Genomic DNA, 18,388 nt, shown 5'->3' with positions numbered 1-18,388 from the left:
CCCCTCCCTGCACCCGCGGCCCCTCCACCCCCCAGACAAACCCCACAGGAACCCAACCTACTCCCAAGACGCCCCTACACCCGCTCCCCCTGGTTCGGCCGCAGCTTCCGGCTCGCCCCGGCCCCTCACCGTGGTCCTGGTTGAAGCCGGCGTACAGCAGCCCGTTGCCGTGCGGGTTGGCCGGCAGCAGGTTCATGGCTGCTGCCGGATGCGGGGCTGGCCCGGGGCCTTTAAACCATCGCGGCCCGGGACGGACTCAGCCCCGCCGCAGCCCAGACGCCGTCACTCCCCGCAGCCAGCGGGCGGGCACAGGGACAGGCCAGCGGCTGCTTCCCACCCCGCCAGGCGGCGCGCCGAGCCTGATACCATCCACCCGACAGGCCGAGGAGCGCCGAGCAATCGAACCGCCGCCCTTTCCCGGCACGGGCAACCCCTCCCCCACCTCCTGCGGAAACCCACCCCCGGGGCTGCATGGGGGGATTCAGTGCCCACCCCCGGGGCTGCAATGGGGGAGCTACTCCCCTTCCCTCCAGGACTGGCCTGGAGAGTCTTCTACCCCCTGAGGAATATCCCCTCACTTCCTACCATCCCAGAGGGAAGCTCTGATTTAGTTGGGGTTGATCCTGCTTTGAGCAGGGAGTTGGCCTAGAGGACCTCCTGAGGCCTCTTCCAATCTTCTATGATTTCCTCTGGGGCTGCTTTGAGGGAGGCCCACATATGGGGCTGGCAAAGGTGGAGCCTGGATCTGGGTATGCATTGAGGACCTAGAAGTCCTCTGTGAAGCACCCATGCAAGCTGTGCTAAGGCAGGAATTTTCTGTTTCTAGGGTGTTATTCTCAGTGCTCTCCAGCTCAACACATTTCAGTGGAGTACTGTGTAAAGGGTTGCCCTCACTTTTTTCCCCAATGTCCCTGATTACACCATTCAAATGGTGGCAGGTATGGAACATCCCCTTCTCTCCCTGGGCATTGCTACAGCTCTCCAACATGCTGTGACCCATCTGAATCCAAATTCTGCCCTAGGTACTGATGTGTCATTACCCATCTTGATCTGTACAATGGCTGTATCTTAATACGGGTTTGTGTGTGCAATACTCCATTGCCATCTGAGTGCTATCATCTAGACAGTCATAACTGAATGCACAGTGTTCACTTGAACTTTCTGCCAAATAAATCATGCCCTTCATAGCTTTCTACATAGCCACGGGGGCACCTAAGCTTTTCATATGAGAGCCATGTTAGCAGTTTGGATGGGAGCCTCAAGGGTTACCCTTAATTTATATAAAATGGAGCAGATTGCTGCAGCTAAACTCATCTTTAATAAAGAGATGCAGCCCACAGAGGCTGCAGGTTGTGACACTGCCTCCCTTCGCTCAAGAAAGAGTGTCACATTCAGGATCTCGCTACTACTGATTTTTCTATTCAGGTACAGCCTATAGACCCTATTCAGGATAGGGATCCCACAGTGCCAGGCAATGTACAAACATAAAAAGACACACTTCTTGCCTCAAAGAGTTTGTAATCTAGTTTAAGACAAGGTGCAACAAGTAAGTGTAACAAACAATAGGAGGAAAAAGGGATGAGTATGGGAAAACAAAAAGATGAAACACTAACAGTCTAACTCTTTCTAACCATTTTTCAGACAATCACTGCCTATTTCAATTTCATTGTTATTCTTTTGTAACCACTACCTGTTTTTTTTATTGTTTCTAGATATTACCATTGGGTTTGTGTGTGTGTACTACAGAGGATTCAAGCTATATGACCACTCCTGAAATAGCTACAGCTGAGGATATTCATGGCAATACATTTACAAAGGGGAAGAAGGGAAAAGAATACTTTTGCTTGACTGATCTCAGTATATTTATTATTCCACACACACACAAGTGAAAAGAATGTTACTAAGGCCCTGATCCTTCAATTACTTTTCCACATGCTTAATGTTATATACACTATGAATATTCCCAAAACAAAGCCACTGTGAGCTCAGTGGGACTGCTCACAGTCCATAACATTAAACATGCACCTGAGTCTTTTGAAGAATTAAGACCTGAGACTATAATGTCAAGCTCTCAAGCTAGACAATGCTAGAATCAAAGTGGCATGGGCATGTAGTCTCCTTGTGTAGTCTTACACTTACATGTTCATGTACTAATTTTTCCACAGAGACCCAGCCTCATTCAGCAGTCAGAATGAACAGTACTTACTGAATGAGGTGGCCACTCAAGATTTCTATCTTTGTCATGCACTGTTATGACACAGTCCTTATTGATTACACTCTAAATTGTGCCACTTGGCTGCAGCCATAAAGGACCATTATACCAATTGGGGATCACCTGAGCACAGGGACATTCTGTCCATGTACTCTTTTCCTCAACAATTTCCCATACACAGGAGTTCTTAGCTAGCCAAATCCGCTGGCTTTATGGTTCCTTTGTACTGACAGAGAGGCAGAGTAGAAATCTGACTCTGAGGATGCAGAAGAGGGACCCATATTTAATTTTATACTCTCCTATTTGTATCTTCTCTTGCTATGCCATATCAGCCCCCTTGCCGTGTAATGTATGGACTCTACAGAGTGCAGAACCAGGGCAGCCTTTACCAAGAGTGTGAGAAGTGAGGTGAATTTTTATCCCTCTTATCGAGAGGCTTTGGCTACCATTTGCCCAAGAGATCCACATTAGAGAGTGCCGTTTGGACCCCCAGCTTCCCAGGATATCCCAGAAAGAGTTTTTTATCATCTGTGACCCTTCCTTTACAATGTGCTCTATTGTAGGCCTCTCCTTAGAGACCATTCTAGAGCTACTAATGCAGAATCTGACTGCTTACAGGTCTGGTGGTGGTAGATACCAAAAATCTATTATACCATTTCTCTAAAAACTGCACTGACTACCTGTTAATTTCCAAGTGCAATTTAGGATGCCTGCTTTGATCTTCAACATCTTGTGTGGTTTGAGCCCCGTCTCTTTGGGAGGCTCTCTCTCCTCCAGGCTATTGCCATTGTTGAGATTTCCGAGTGAAAAGATGTTCTTGGTAGATGGCCCCCAACCACTATATCCTCTTACCTCCACCCTCCAACTACTCAACTGTCTGTTAGTGTTTATGGCCTGGTGGAAGGTCTATCAGCCTCTTTTCTCTGATGCTTATCTATGGGGTAGGATGAAGTTGGATAAGTAGGTGTCTAATGTAATTGGAAAGGTTAGGTAAAAGTCTTTTGTTTTTAAGAGTTATCTATGTTAAATATCATACACACACCCAGCAAAGTTGTACTGGTTGCATTTTACACATTTTTGAATAAGCATACACTGTGAAGCAAAGAACATCTCTCTCTGCCTATTAGCCAGCACACCCTGTCTTCTTGAAATTACAGTTGGGAGGTGGAACAATAGCCAAATCCTCTCCTAAGTGCTCTAGCTTTGCAGAGGGAAGAGAGAGACGCACAACAAGACACACCTCATACAAATAAGGATATTGAATGTCCTGGAAACACCCTTCCTTTGGAATAATTAAGACAAGTATAAAGTCTGCAGGAGAACAAAAACTGAACTTTGCTCTTTTGTGGCTAATTTTCTCTTTGGCATCCAACTGCAGACACACCCTTGAGCAAGTCAATGTTTTTCCTCTCACCAAACAGGATCATAACTTTCCTTTTTTTTTTAATTAAAAAGTGAGCAAGAGAGTTCTAGTCACCCATGTTTTGGGAAACAATTTCTTTATAGTTGAAGGGAAATAATTTGTATAGGACAAAAGCATGGAATTTTGTGAGATTGAGTTCCTCTGTCCCAGACTTGGTGCCATTTGGAGCAGGCATGTTACTTAACCTCTTTGTGACTCAGTTCCACAGTTTGTAAGATGGAGATGATAATACCACCACCCCCCCTCTGTTCACCCCCCTGCCTCTGTGGCCTGTCATAATTTCTCATAATGTTCTCCAACAAATACAACTGTAAGCTTCTGGGGACAAACAACTTTTGTAAAGGTGGTCTATAAAGTGACATGCACACTACATAATAAAATTGCCACTACATAAAAGAATAATTATCTTTGATGGTTTGTGGAGGAAGGATTCTGCCATCACTAGTACTTAGTTTTTTCCTGTCTAATGTAACAAAAAAGGAGAATTTCCTCTATAGTTTTCTTTTTTGCCAGCCCATAGCATTTAATTGAAAATTGTATCTCCGCTATAGAGTTTTATTGGAGGGTTAAAAAAAAAAAATCCATCTCAGGAAAAAGTTGTTTTCTATTAAATCATGTAGACGGAATAATTTCTACAGTACTAATAAGGATGGAACTAATAAAATTATGTAGGACTTTTCCATAACACTATGCTCAAATACTATAGTGTTGGACATCTAGCTAGCAGTTTGAGCCTGGTAGCAGTGAACTTATTGGAAGCAGGAATAGGTCCTAGAATGTGGATGATTGTTATTGATTTGAGGCAAGACAGCCGGTTGTATTAGGTATGGAAGCTGAGAAAATTGGTTCTAGACCCAGCACTGCAATATTCCCTTTGTGACTTTGGTCACATCAATTTGGCCAGGGATTTTCTTTTTAAATGTATCCACTACATTTGAATGCTCAGTCTGAGCTACCTAGATCATGATTTTCAGAGGTGTTGAGCACCTGTGGCTTCCACTAACTTTTATTTCAGTTGCAGAATGCAACAGCACAAATTGCTTATGTACAGTAATTAAAAACTACAATGAGAGATAAGTATCAGAGGGATAGCTGTGTTAGTCTTGATCTGTAAAAGCAGCAAAGAATCCTGTGGCACCTTATAGACTAACAGACATATTGGAGCATGAGCTTTCGTACCCACTTCGTCGGATGCAGAGACAAGTGATCTATTACCAATTCAGATAATGCTTTAAACTGATCCCCTGAAATAAACACACTACTAAAGATACAAATAGAAGTCAGTTGCACTGCTTACCATTTAGGGTTTGCTTTGGGCATTTGGCTTTACATATCAAATCTTATTCTGGAAAATGATCTGAGAGTCCAAACTTTCCATTTCCCTCTTGTGCTTGTTTGTTTGTTTACCCCTTATTTATTCTGAGGAGTGAGGGTAGAGACAGAGTGGTGTTTCAGGATCCAACTATAAATGGTGTTTTTAAGAGAATGAAGATTTTACACTTTTACTATTGGACCACAGATAAAGAATGTCAACTTGAGGGAGTGTCAGAGCTAATAATAACCCAACTGACCTGCCTTGGCGTAGGAGTTCTAGCAGAATTTTCCCTGGACTTGCAAAATAGAGACTTTGCTTCTACCCACATGCCTGCTTTGGGATGCTCTGTTTCTGGCTGCACCTGCAAGGATCATTCAGAAGGAATGATTCCCAAAAAGAAGAGAGGGTGGGTGTTCCCCACCCCCCCATGTAATCTTTATAACAGAGCCCCACTGTACTTGAGTGTTACCATCTGGTCTTCTAACACATCTGCATCTTGTTATCGTTTATTAATCTTTTTGTTGTGCATAACCTATTGGCTAGAATCCCAATATAGTCTTGGCATTTTGTACCAGATAGACTTGCGCCACTAGTGGTCTGTTGCTATGGAGATGTAGGGACATCTATGATGATTCAGAACTATTGCTACTGCAAGATGTTACCAAATTACATTTCAGCAGAGGCACTTGTAAATGCTGCAGTGAAGCTACATACCACTTTCACCAAGGGCGCTGGAAATTGGTGTTATCACTCCTCTGGGTGTCAATGAGCCCAGGAGCATGGTGTCACACCATTTCCATCACTTAGACACCTTTCCCCGTGAACTGAGGATTTAACTCATACTGCTTTTCAAAATTTCTTATGCCACTTTTGAAGATCTATGCTGTAAGAAGAGCATCCCCATGATCTATGAAACAGCCTCACCATAAAAGGAGGGCAAGCCACCTACTGAAGAATAAAGAACAGGCTTTGTTTTTCCAGGAACATTTATTTTTAAATAATATTGTTCTTTCCCTATAAAGCAGCTCTTCAGTCACATTCTTCTTACTGCTTGTTGCAACTATTGTCTTTGGCATTTTCTTCCTAGAACTACCTTGTAGTACATCTGGTACAAAAAATGTAGATTTACAGAAAAATGAGAATATAAACCACAGATTAATCCCCAGAAGTATTAAATAACATAGCAAAAACTTTATCAAATCTGCTTCATACACTAATGGGACAAAAACATGTTGTGCATAATATTCTATATACACATTTGCAGCTTAGTTAAATTAGTGCTTCGAGGTTACCAAGGGAAGTTGTACAAAAAATAATCATATCCACTACTTCAATAGAATGTCTCACCATTTGTAAAATTTACAATGTATACAATACATTGCATTTAAAAAAAAATCTCTGCTTTAATCTACAATCTGACACTAATTTTTGCCTATTTGTAAATAAAGTTGGTGATAAAACAGATTTTAATCTAGTGAATTACACAAATCACTTCCAAGATCTCTTGTAATTAACAACTCAATAAAATGATAATTATTCTCTTTATAAAAAACACATCTCAAAACACAGGCATTGTGCACATCAAAAATTCCAATCTAAAAGTCCAAAAGCAAAGTGTCACATCCACTTCTGTTGCACAGAACACATCATTAATTCCAAAGCAGCATTGTTGTAGTGAGCACTGTAAAATAAGTCTTTCCTTATTTTTGTCAATGTCATGTGATACACGCAGCATGCTCAGCTATTCAACAGGACTCCTTGTGTTCAAGGCTCCACATGAGGAAAGTCAACCTTGTTTTTCAGCCACATCAGGTTTAGGAAATTTTACAGCTGTTTCTCGTACAGTTTTTTGGTGGGCTCTGTGGGGGACGGATAATTTTAGCTTTCTTTAGGCTGTTCCTTTTGTTGTTGTTGCTGGCAGTGAGTGAATAGGAACGTCCATGCATCATCCTGGCATTAAGGCCATTGGCCATAGAGAAAGATTTGAGATGGCTTCGTAAGGCAACGGGAAGCGGGAGCTTGTCAACAAGATGCACAGGGGTGCAGGAAACTATGGCACGGCAGCAGAGATCTTGCAGACTCAGTACTTTAAAAAAAACCAACATATTATAATACATAGTATGCTTCTGTAAGCCACCTGGTGGCAGCACACAGAGTATCATGTGTGTCCACTGTACTTTTAAAACCAATCCTCTTATTTTTCCTCTCTTTACAGTTCATTATACCCTTTCTCCAGTACTAGATACTTGCCCATAACTCTAACCTGTCCAATCTCACAAGCCCTACACACATGGAACTTTTACTGGCTTCAATGAGAGATCTTGCAAAATTGTTCCCCTCTCATCCAAGTTGAATAAACCAAGGATACCATTTTCAAAAACACCTCAGTGACTTAGAAGCTTAAGTGCCATTTTCAAAAATTACTTTCATTTCAGTCTCATTGAATGTCAAAGATTTTGAAAACTTTTACCCCAGCTCTGCCTAACACTCATACTGAACTCTCATTGCACTTCTTTCCAGTCAGCTGGAATCCCATCTGAACAAGACTATTCTTTGAATCTTTTACTCTGGTACCCTTATTTCATCCAGAACTGGCGGGAATCATGCAAGCTCATAAGTAAATGTTACTGGTTAAATTATACTACAAACTCTGGCAAAAGACAATTTCAATCTATATTTTTCAGAAAATTAAATTAGCTGCATAGTAATTGCTCAGAGCCAGGAAATACATTTTACTTGGATATATCCCCTGTTGGCATTTGGCAAGGAAAGAATGAACATTGGAAGTGATTAATATTTTTACTCTCCCCACAGCCCCCTCCTGCCCCAATGCTTCCTAAGACTTAAAGCTTAGGAAAGACAGTACCTAGTACAAACTCCTAAAAACACCACTCCCTGCCGCTATAACCCATTCATACATCTCCAGGATTTTCTTCAGAGATTGGGATAATTTGGGATCTGGTGTTCTTGTATGATTTTTGGGATGTCCATTTTTTTTGTTTGTTTGTTTTAAGGCTGTCGGGAATATTCTTGTCTTACTGCTTAAGTGAATAAGGAGCGTGATACTGCACAAATCAAAATAAACCTACACCAGTTTGTTAATCTAGTTTTTGGTAGGGTACCTACTTACGTTAGGGAAATATAAAGCTTCTTCAAAGCCAGTAAATCCTTTTAAAAGACACTTACATTTTCCAGCATTTGTATAAAAAACCCATTCAATTTTTATTCCAATAGAGAAACCCTCTTTAGATATCTAACAAGGTAAACTGAGCCCATTTCCATTTAGAAAAACAGTTATGTGTACTCTATGATCCAGTTTTCATTAACTGTCTTAAAGGCTTTGAGACATTATTATAGACATCAGTTATACGGTAGGTTGGTGGATATCCCTCACACCAGTACAACCTGTGAAAAAAAAAAAGCATGACAATCTACCAGCCCAGGTTCCAAGTCTTCTCTCTCTCACCTTTACAATGATAAAGAAGAAAATTCATCTGTTCCAGGTGAGAGAGCAAGGAGAATTTTCCAACACTGCAAGAATAGTTTGACTTGTTGTAAACTAAAAGATCCAGAACAAACCAGAAAAGATGGTTACTCACCTTTGTAACTGTTGTTCTTCGAGACGTGTTGCTCATATCCATTCCAATTAGGTGTGCGCGCGCCATGTGCACGTTCGTCGGAAGATTTTTACCCTAGCAATACTCGGTGGGCCGGCTGGGCGCCCCCTGGAGTGGCGCCGCTATGGCGCCGGATATATACCCCTGCGGACCCAACCGCCTCTCAGTTCCTTCTTGCCGGCTACTCCGACAGTGGGGAAGGAGGGCAGGTTTGGAATGGATATGAGCAACACATCTCGAAGAACAACAGTTACAAAAGTGAGTAACTGTCTTTTCTTCTTCCAGTGCTTGCTCACATCGATTTCAATTAGGTGATTCCCAAACCTTACCTAGGCGGTGGCGTCAGAGTGAGATGTTGCAGAATGCAAAACTGCTGAGCCAAAGGCTGCATCATCTCTGGACTGTTGAACCCAGAGCATAATGTGAAGCAAAAGGTGTGGACCGAAGACCAGGTAGTTGCACGACATATCTCCTGGATAGGTACATGAGCCAGGAAGGCGGCAGATGAAGCCTGAGCCCTGGTAGAATGCGCGGTGATGTGGCTTGGGGAAATATGAGCCAAATCATAACAAGTGCAGATGCACACCATCACCCAAGATGAGATCCTCTGAGAGGAAACAGGTAGGCCTTTCATTCAGTCTGCTACCGCGACAAAGAGTTGGGGCGTTTTACAAAAGGGTTTTGTCCGCTCAATATAAAATGCGAGCACTCTACGGATGTTCAGGGAGTGCAATTTTGCTCCCATCGCGTTGAGTGTGGCTTTAGGAAGAAGACCGGGAAAAAGATGTTCTGGTTAACATGAAATGCCGAAACCACCTTAGGGGGGAATGCTGGGTGTGGTCACAACTGCACGGCGGATCCACCGTAAGAGCCCTAAGCTTGGAGACTCATCTGGCCGATGTAATGGCTACGAGGAAAGCTGTCTTCCCCGACAGGCAGAGTAGCGAGCAGGCTGCTAACGGCTCGAATGGGGGACACACAAGTCTGGTTAAAACCACGTTGAGGTTCCAGGTCGGGGCTGAGCAGTGTACTTGGGAGTATAAGCGCTCCGAGCCCCTGAGGAACCTCGAAACAATAGGGTGTGAGAACACGGAACGGCCACCCTCCCTTGGGTGGAAGGTAGAGACGGCTGCCAAGTGTACCCTCAATGATGATACTGCTAGGCCCTGCTGTCTGAGAGACCAGAGGTAGTCCAAAACAGAGGGAATTGGGACCTCAGTGGAAGTAAGATTATGCATTTCGCACCAGCAGGAGAAACGCTTCCACTTGGGCAGATACGTTGACTGGGTGGAAGGTTTCCTGATACCCAGGAGAACTTGTCGTACCGATGCACAGCAATGTAACTCTGACTGGTTTAGCCAAGCAGCAGCCATGCCGTGAGGTGAAGGGCCTGCAGTCTGGGTGGCGAAGTCTGCCGCGGTCTTGAGTTATAAGGTCTGGGTGGAGTGGCAGGGTAATTGGGTTGACTATCGACAGGTCAAGCAACGTGGTGTACCAGTGCTGCCTAGGCCACGCTGGAGCAATCATGATTAGGCGCGCTCTGTCCCTGTGGAGTTTTAGCAGGACCTTGTGAACCAGCGGGAACGATGGGAAGGCATAAAGCAGCTGGCTCTTCCACGGCATCAGGAAAGCGTCCGAGATCGATCCCGGGGAGAGACTTTGGAAGGAGCAGAACATCTGGCATTTCCTGTTCACGCCGGAAGCGAACAGGTCTATGTGGGGAAATCCCCACTTCTGGAAAACAGAATGAACAATGTCGGGGCGAATCGACCACTCGTGAGATAGGAAGGACCTTCTGAGTCGATGTGCCAGAGTGTTCCAAACCACTGGGAGAAAGGACGCTACCAGGTCTATCAAGTGGGCTATGCAAAAGTCCCAGAGTTGGATGGCCTCCTGACAAAGGGGGGAGGATTGTGTCCCTCCCTGCTTGTTTATGTAGTACGTGGCCATTGTGTTGTCTGTAAACACTGAGACACAACGGCCTTGTAAATGTTGCTGGAACGCCTGGCACGCCAGGCGGACTGCTCTCAGGTCTCGGACATTTACGTGTAATGCCAGCCCCTGAGATGACCAGAGGCCTTGAGTACGAAGGTGTCCGAGGTGAGCACCGCAGCTGAGAGATGACGCGTCCGTCATCAGGGACATTGAGGATTGGGGCGGATGGAACGGCAGCCCTGTACACACCAGGGAGGGAGTCAGCCACCAGTCTAGGGAACATAGGGTGCTCTGGGGAATGGTTCCTATCGTGTCTATTGGGTCCCTGCCCGGGCGGTATACCGAATTGAGCCAAGCTTGGAGAGGACGGAGGCGGAGTCTGACATATTTGGTCACGAACACGCAGGCAGCCATGTGACCCAGGAGACCGAGACAAGTGTGAGCCGAGGTCGTCAGGAAATTCTGTAGACCTTGGATGATTGTTGCCATCACCTGAAACCGCGGCTGTGGTAAGCAGGCTCTGGCTAGATTGGAGTCCAGGATAGCTCCTATGAAGTCAAACCTCTGCATGGGAACCAGAGTGGATTTTTCTATATTGATCATCAGGCCTAGACGTGTGAATAGGTCCTTGACGATGCCCACATGCTGGGTGACTTGTGTCTCGGAGACCCCTCGGATGAGCCAATCGTTCAGATATGGAAAAACGTGTATCCGACATCTGCGGAGATAGGCTGCGACTACGGCCATACACTTTGTAAATACCCTTGGGGCTGCAGAAAGGCCAAAATGGCAGGACCGTAAACTGGAAGTGCTGACGGTCAGCTACGAAGTGAAGGTACCTCCTGTACGGAGCAAAGATGGCGATGTGAAAGTACGCATCCTTCATATCGAGGGCAGTATACCAGTCTCCAGGATCCAAGGACGGGATAATGGTCTCCAGGGATACCATGCGGAACTTAAACTTTATCATAAACTGGTTGAGTCCTCGCAGGTCTAGGATAGGTCTGAGACCTCCCTTTGACTTGGGGATTAGGAAATAATGGGAGTAAAACCTCTTGCCCCTTTCGTCCTTTGGTACCTCCTCTATAGCTCCCATGGCGAGGAGCGTCCGCACCTCTTGCGAGAGGAATTGCTCGTGAGAGGGGTCCCTGAAGAAGGACGGGATTGGAGGATGGGAGAGCGGGGTTGAAATAAATTGGAGGTGGTACCCACACTCCACTGTGCGTAGGACCCAGCGATCTGAAGTTAACTGGGACCACGCCAGGAGGAAGTAGGAGAGACTGTTGGAGAAGGGAGGAGAAGGATCCTGGGCTGTAACTGGTACGCCACCCTCGGGCGCACCTTCAAAAGTTCATCTTTAGTCCCGCTGGTGGTTTTAAGGGACCTTGATTTTGGCCCCCTTGGGGTCCTGACTGTTGTCTACGACCACCTTGGCTGCGCCGCCTGCCAAAGTCCTGTCTTTGTCTAGGCGCAGAGTACGGGCGGAGAGGCTGGGGATGGCAAGGCCTGTGGTGGGTCACCAGCATATGCATGCCGAGAGAGCGCATTATGACCCTGTTGTCCTTTAGGCTTTGCAGCCTGGGGTCAGTCTTTTCCGAGAAGAGACCTTTACCATCAAATGGCAAGTCCTGAATGGTATACTGGAGCTCTGGTGGGAGGCCTGAAACCTGAAGCTATGAGATGCGCCTCATGGCAACACCCGAGGCCAGAGTCTTGGCTGCTGAGTCGGCTGCATCCAACGAAGCCCGGAGGGAAGTTCTGGCCACCTTTTTCCCTTCCTCCAAGAGGACAGCGAACTCTTGGTGGGAGTCTTGAGGGAGTAGCTTCGTAAACTTACCCACCACCACCCAGGTGTTATAATTATAGCAGCTAAGCAGGGCTTGTTGATTTGCCACCTGGAACTGTAGGGCATCTGCCGAGTACAGTTTGCGGCCGAGGAAGTCCATTCACCTAGCCTCCTTCTATTTCGGGGCTGGGGCCTGCTGGCCATGCATTCCCTCTCATTAACAGATTGGACGACTAGTGAGCAGGGAGGAGGATGGACATACAAGTACTCGGACCCTTTAGCGGGCACCATGTATTTACGCTCGAATCCCCTGGCTGCAGGAGGGTTAGAGGCTGGAGACTGCCATATAGTATCGGCATTGGTCTGGATGGTCCGAATAAACGGTAGGGCCACTCTGGTGGGGGCATCTGCCGACAGAATGTCCACTACCAAGTCCTCTATCTCCGGGACCTCCTCCACCTGGAGGTTCATATTGAGTGCTACCCTCGTCAGGAGGTCCTGATGGGATCTCAGGTCGATTGGAGGAGGACCCTAGGAGGATGTTCCTGCCACCGCCTCATCTGGAGAAGAGGAAGAGGAGATGCCGGGGACAAGCGAGTCCTGTGTGGCCTCTTGCTCTTGGCTGACCTCCTGCTCCAGTGGAACCTGGGAGTCCGGTGGGTGAACTGGGACTTCCTCTGTAGCAGTCAGAGGGGGACGGCTAACTGTCGCCACTGGCACTTGGTGCTCTGATGGGACAGAGTGGGATGGAACTACTGGTACGCCTTGGGCCTGGTGGTATGCCCAAGGTGTCCAGAATGACCACTGATGGGGGCCTTGGTCTTGGGCCTGGGCCTCTTGGAAGACTCTGGTGGGCACATCGGAATTGCGGTCCTGTGCATAAGAGCTGTCCGTGTGGGACGACACTGATGTGTGTCTGGATGGCCATGGAGGGACTGAAAAGCCCTGGGGAGAGTCTCTGTCTCTGAAGGATCTTGCTCTACTCGGCACCGGGGACCTGTACCGGGAGGCATACCGGTACCGGGAGGCATACTAGTACCGGGAATGAGATCGGGACCCGCGACCGGAGCGGTGCTGGGAGATCCAACTTAGACGAGCTCTCTGGCTGCGGTGCAGGTGGCACGGAAGCAGCAGGAGTCTTAGGCTTTCTCGACCTCGGGGAGAGGGAGCAGTGCTGAGTCGACTTCGGTGTCAGCGACGGCCGGTGCCGAGAGGCCTTGGCAGTACTGGCGCGGTCCGGTGCTGATGAGGCGCTTCTGCCCGCCGATTATCCAGTGCTCGGTGCCAAAGGCGGAGGGGTAAGAGCTGCCTCCATGAGGAGCTGTTTTAGCCGAAAGTCCCGCTCCTTTTTTGTTCTCAGCTTAAAGGCCTTGCAAATACGACACTTGTCTGCCAGGTGAGATTCCCCGAGGCACTTAAGACAGGAGTCATGTGGATCTCCTGTCGGCATCGGCTTGTGACAGGCCAAGCACAGTTTGAAACCCGGTGAACCGGGCACGGGTCCCGGCACCAGGTACGGGGAAGGGGCTAATCCCCAAACCCCTCTTAACTATAACACTAACTATGAACTATAAGAATTAACTATAACTATATAACTTTGAACTATATACACAAAAAGTAACTAGAGAACTATGACTAGCGTAGGGAGGTGGAGGTCAGTAAAACCACAGTTCCAACGACCGACATGAGTGGTAAGACGGAACTGAGGGGCGGTTGGGTCGGCAGGGGTATATATCCGCTATGGCGCCACTCCAGGGGGCGCCCAGTCGACCCAACTAGTGTTGCTAGGGTAAAAATCTTCCGACGAACATGCACACGGCGCGCGCATACCTAATTGGAATTGATATGAGCAAGCACTCAAAGAAGAACTAACATTTACTGATAGGTAACCTAAAGGAGAAATTTAGAGGGTGAGGACAGCACTGCATCACTATTTGCTTATATACTTCTTATATCCAAGAAACTTATTGCTCTGTTACAAATCTCTTGTTTGTGTCAGAATAGTGAGAAGGTCTAGAATATACACTTTGGGGAAACATTTTAACAACATGAAAGAAACAAAACCTTGGGACAGATCCACAGATGGTGTAACTGTCTTAGGTGATGTGTGTTTTTGTTTGTTTCTCTGCTCCTCCTTTTCTAAGCTTTTTATCTTGGAGTCATCTGAGGTGAGTCATCTAACAATTTACCTGTTCCAGAAATTACTTTGTCAAAAGCATAACCTGTAGTAATCCTCAGAGTCTGATCCTGCGAGATGCCAAGCATCCTCAATTCCTGTTGACTTCAAATGGAAATAGATGATTCTCAGCACCTTGCAGGATCAGACCTCTACAGTCTGATTGCTATTAAAAATGAATCATATAAGCTACTGACTCAATGAAATATTTAATAGACTCAAATGAAATGAGTAGATGGCTATCACTGCACAATTATTTTCAGATGCTTTTTAAAAAAGCTTGTAACAAGAAGTTCATCATAATGAGGTAATGGGAATACAGAATTACTATACTTGATTAAACCAATGCATCCCTCAAGTCCAGTATTCTCTCAGCAACAGCTGCCACTACCGAATATTTCTGAGTAAAATGCAAGAAACCCTCCATTAAGTAAATATGGCATTATTTGTCTCCAAGGAAAGTTTCCTCTTTATCTCCAATAAATGGAGGCTGGCTTAAACCCTGAAGCATGCGGGTTTATATCCCTTCCAAAAATTTTTTTTAAAGTATTTACTATAACAACTATGCATATTCCTATTGTTCTTAAATAATCTCTTTTTGAATCTTGCTCAGCCCTTGGTTTCAGTGATAACCTGTGGCAATGTGTTCCACAGGCTAATTATGCATTGTGTGGGGAAAGTATTTCCTTTTATCAGTACTGAATCTGTCACCTTTCAGTTTATTGAATGTTCCCTTGTTCTGGAATTATGAAAAGGTGAACAGAAGCTCTCAATTTAATCGTCCCTAAATGATTTTTTTCAGGTTCTATTCACCTTGTTTCACTGTCAGCACATGTCATTTAAGGAAAGATCAGCTAATAACATTGTTAGCAAACCTAGTCTCTTTACATTTTAATTTAACAAAAATAAATTAATAATGCATTTAAGGTACATGTCTCAATGTTTTCAGCTTTTCACTACTACTTTTAAGGCTTTAGGAGGTTCAGTCAGAGTTCTAAGAGTGATGAACTAGAATGAACAAATGCATATTGTGTCTTCCTTACCCTTGTTTGGCCTCCAGAGCCGATCCATCCCATGTCTCATTAACACTATCCTTGCCAGCTCAGTAAAAGACTCTGTGATGTTAAAGTTACAAAGTGGGCTAACTTCAAAAAAAGTCATGCCTAGTCTCTCGGCATAGGCTTGTGCTTGTTCAGTGGAGACTTGACGCTTGAAGGCTAAATGAAGGCGGTTTCCAACCAGGATTTTAGGTACACCAGGAGCATGCTGAGTGAAGAGAAGCAATAATAGATTAGTGTTATAACCCTTCACCCCATCCTCCAATAAAATGTGTAAGCTTTTCACAAAGATTCAGAAACAATGCTCTACTCATGAAGCATGTTAAATGGCAAAAGGATGTATGACATGATGGAAAAGGATGCATTCTCATACCTACAAGATACTGGGTTGGGATGAGAAATTAAGGGACTATGCTTAGTTCTTGAGATATGAGGCAGTAGTTATTTTCTTCCATCCTTGAAACCTGTCTTTTCCCAAAGCTTCCGCATTCAGTTTATTACAGAGAACAAAACATTATAAATTTTCTTTGTTAAGCTGCTTCTTTAAAAGCATAAGTACTGTATATTTGTGATTAAATTCAGGACAGAATTCTCTCTTTGGGGGGGTATGTCGACATTGCAGAGAGGGTGTATGATTGCAGCACATGTAGGCATACCCAAGCTAGTTTTAATGTAGCTAGCTCAGGTTCCAATATCCGTAAAGCTTCGTCAAGCCCATCTGGGACTCTGGGGTGGCTGGTCTGCACTGAAACCTGTGCTGCCGCAGTTTCACTACTCTCGAATATTCAAGCTAGCTATCTTAAAGTTAGCTCAGATTAGTGGCATGCTGTGACATTTTTAGTCAGGTATGCAATTCTACATTTGCATGGAAAATGGCATTTCCTCTATTCGGCACTGGTGAGGCCATAACTGAAGTATTCCATCCAGTTTTGGGCTCCCCACTACAGAAAGGATGTGAACAAACTGCAGAGAGTCCAACAGAGGGCAATGAAAATTATTAGAGGGCTACGGCACATGATTTACAATGAGAGGCTGAGGGAATTGGGCTTATATAGTCCGCAGAAGAGTGAGGGGGGGGATTTGATACCAGCCTTCAACTACCTGAATGGGGGGTTCCAAAGAGGATGGAGCTAGGCTGTTCTCAGTGGTGGCAGATTACAGAATAAGAAGCAATGGTCTCAGTTTGCAGTGGGGGAGGTCTAGGTTGGATATTAGGAAAAACTATTTTACTAGCAGCGTGATGAAGCACTGGAATGGATTACCTTGGGAGGTGGTGGAATCTCCATTCTTAGAGGTTTCTAAGGCCTGGCTTGACAAATCCCTGGCTGGGATGATTTAGTTGATGTTGGTCCTGCCTTAAGCAGGGGGTTAGACTAGACCTCCTGACGTCTCTTCCAACCCTAATCTTCTATGATTCTTTGATCCTCCATGTGGTGTGACCTTGCACAAAAGGTGCATGCAAGATCATGATGTGCGGAGGACGCAATCTTGTTCTACAACATGGTGTCCTCCATGCGCATTTGGGGGCCAGAGAGAATCATCCCTTGGGCACACCACATCCTGGGACATGCAGTGCATGTGTTGCATACATAGACAGCACACCACCGGCTCAGCTATGTCAGATTAGATATTTTTCTATAAGATATGCTCTAGTTCATACAGAAATTAGCTCAGGGAAATTCTATGACCTGTGTTATGCAGGAGGTCAAATGAGATGATGCAGGAGGTCAAATGAGATGATCTGGATTTATAATATGTAACTCTATGAACTAGGAGTGTTGACAAATTGCGTTATTATTATAGTATCAAATCCCACATCACATGTGCAGGATTTTAGGCCCATTTTCCTCTTTTACAGAATACATATTTTCACATTATACAGGTAAACTGCTTTTAATTTAAGACAGTTTGTATGTATCAGAGAAGTAGTCACTTGTATTAAAAAAATCCAGGATAGTCTTTTGAGATCTTCGGATGAATGCACTATAACAGTGCTTAAGGCTTTATAAATAGTGACTTAAACCTCATAATCCCCATATGAGATGGAAAAGCATTTTTTTTTCATAAGCGGAAACTGAGTCAGAGGTAAAGTGATTTGCTGAGGTAACACAACAAGTCTGTGGCAAAAGTGGTTATTGAACCTAGGAATCTTGATCTCCATCTCCATTTTCTTCATCTAGAACTGACATCTTTTTAAATAAGTGGGCGGTTCACTTGTTTGTTTCAGTCTAAAAGTATAACAAAAATACAAGACTGTCATCTTGGATTCCTGTGATGAATTCTGACTGCAGTTACATAGTATAAACCAGTAACTGGAAAACACCATGAGCAAAACACATGCTTAATCACTAGTCTTGTTATACATAAACGATGTTTTAGGATGCACCTTACCTCATCTATCTCCTTTATCCATCGATCAATACCATCAAATGACCAGCGATTTGTAATGTCATATACCAGTATCACCCCCTATGAGAAAGAATATTAACATGAATTTCACTTAACACATGCAAAATGCATAACATATAGTACCGTCTTACTCTAACACCGTTCTATTATCTGTATCAGGATTATGGGATTACAATCCTGCCAGATGCTGCATGCTCCGAATGGAGTGGAATCTCATAGCATCTTCCAGAATCAGCGCCTTTGTCCCGATACAGAAGTTGGAATGCAAGGGCACATGGAGAGTGGAAAGCACTCGGCAACTTGCTGGATCAGGCCCAGATTTAGCCGTTTGTGGTCAATGTTAATTCAACTATAAAACCAAATTATGAACACGTTTGGGTGATGTATACAGCACAAGTCACACAGATATATTGCTTCCAGTAACACTATAGTGTCCAATAGCTAAGGGCCTCAAATT

The 18,388-nt window shown here is 45.0% G+C and overlaps 2 protein-coding genes across 4 annotated transcripts in view; both read right to left on the bottom strand.

Annotated features, from left to right (window-relative positions):
* The window catches only part of WDR45B (WD repeat domain 45B), a 37,473-nt gene extending 37,111 nt beyond the window's left edge, over positions 1 to 362 (bottom strand). Inside the window, exon 1 of one of the 3 annotated variants that reach the window (XM_032792746.2) lies at positions 130 to 362. In XM_032792746.2, the coding sequence (XP_032648637.1) occupies positions 130 to 196 (67 nt within the window). In that variant the 5' untranslated portion in view covers positions 197 to 362. The remainder of the gene's footprint in view (positions 1 to 129) is intronic. The other 2 variants (XM_032792747.2, XM_032792745.2) reach the window with 2 other exon arrangements.
* Positions 363 to 5,918: 5,556 nt separating this feature from the next.
* The window catches only part of RAB40B (RAB40B, member RAS oncogene family), a 51,161-nt gene continuing 38,691 nt past the window's right edge, over positions 5,919 to 18,388 (bottom strand). Inside the window, exons 4-6 of the mRNA XM_032792744.1 lie at positions 17,914 to 17,991; positions 15,508 to 15,730; positions 5,919 to 7,036 (exon numbers count right to left, since the gene is read on the bottom strand). Of these exons, the coding sequence (XP_032648635.1) occupies positions 6,765 to 7,036; positions 15,508 to 15,730; positions 17,914 to 17,991 (573 nt within the window). The 3' untranslated portion in view covers positions 5,919 to 6,764. The remainder of the gene's footprint in view (positions 7,037 to 15,507; positions 15,731 to 17,913; positions 17,992 to 18,388) is intronic.

This window comes from Chelonoidis abingdonii, chromosome 13 (genome assembly GCF_003597395.2).
Source record: "Chelonoidis abingdonii isolate Lonesome George chromosome 13, CheloAbing_2.0, whole genome shotgun sequence".
Lineage (NCBI taxonomy): Eukaryota > Metazoa > Chordata > Testudines > Testudinidae > Chelonoidis > Chelonoidis abingdonii.
Note: the sequence above shows the minus strand (reverse complement) of the source record. Positions and strands in the feature narration are given on the sequence as shown.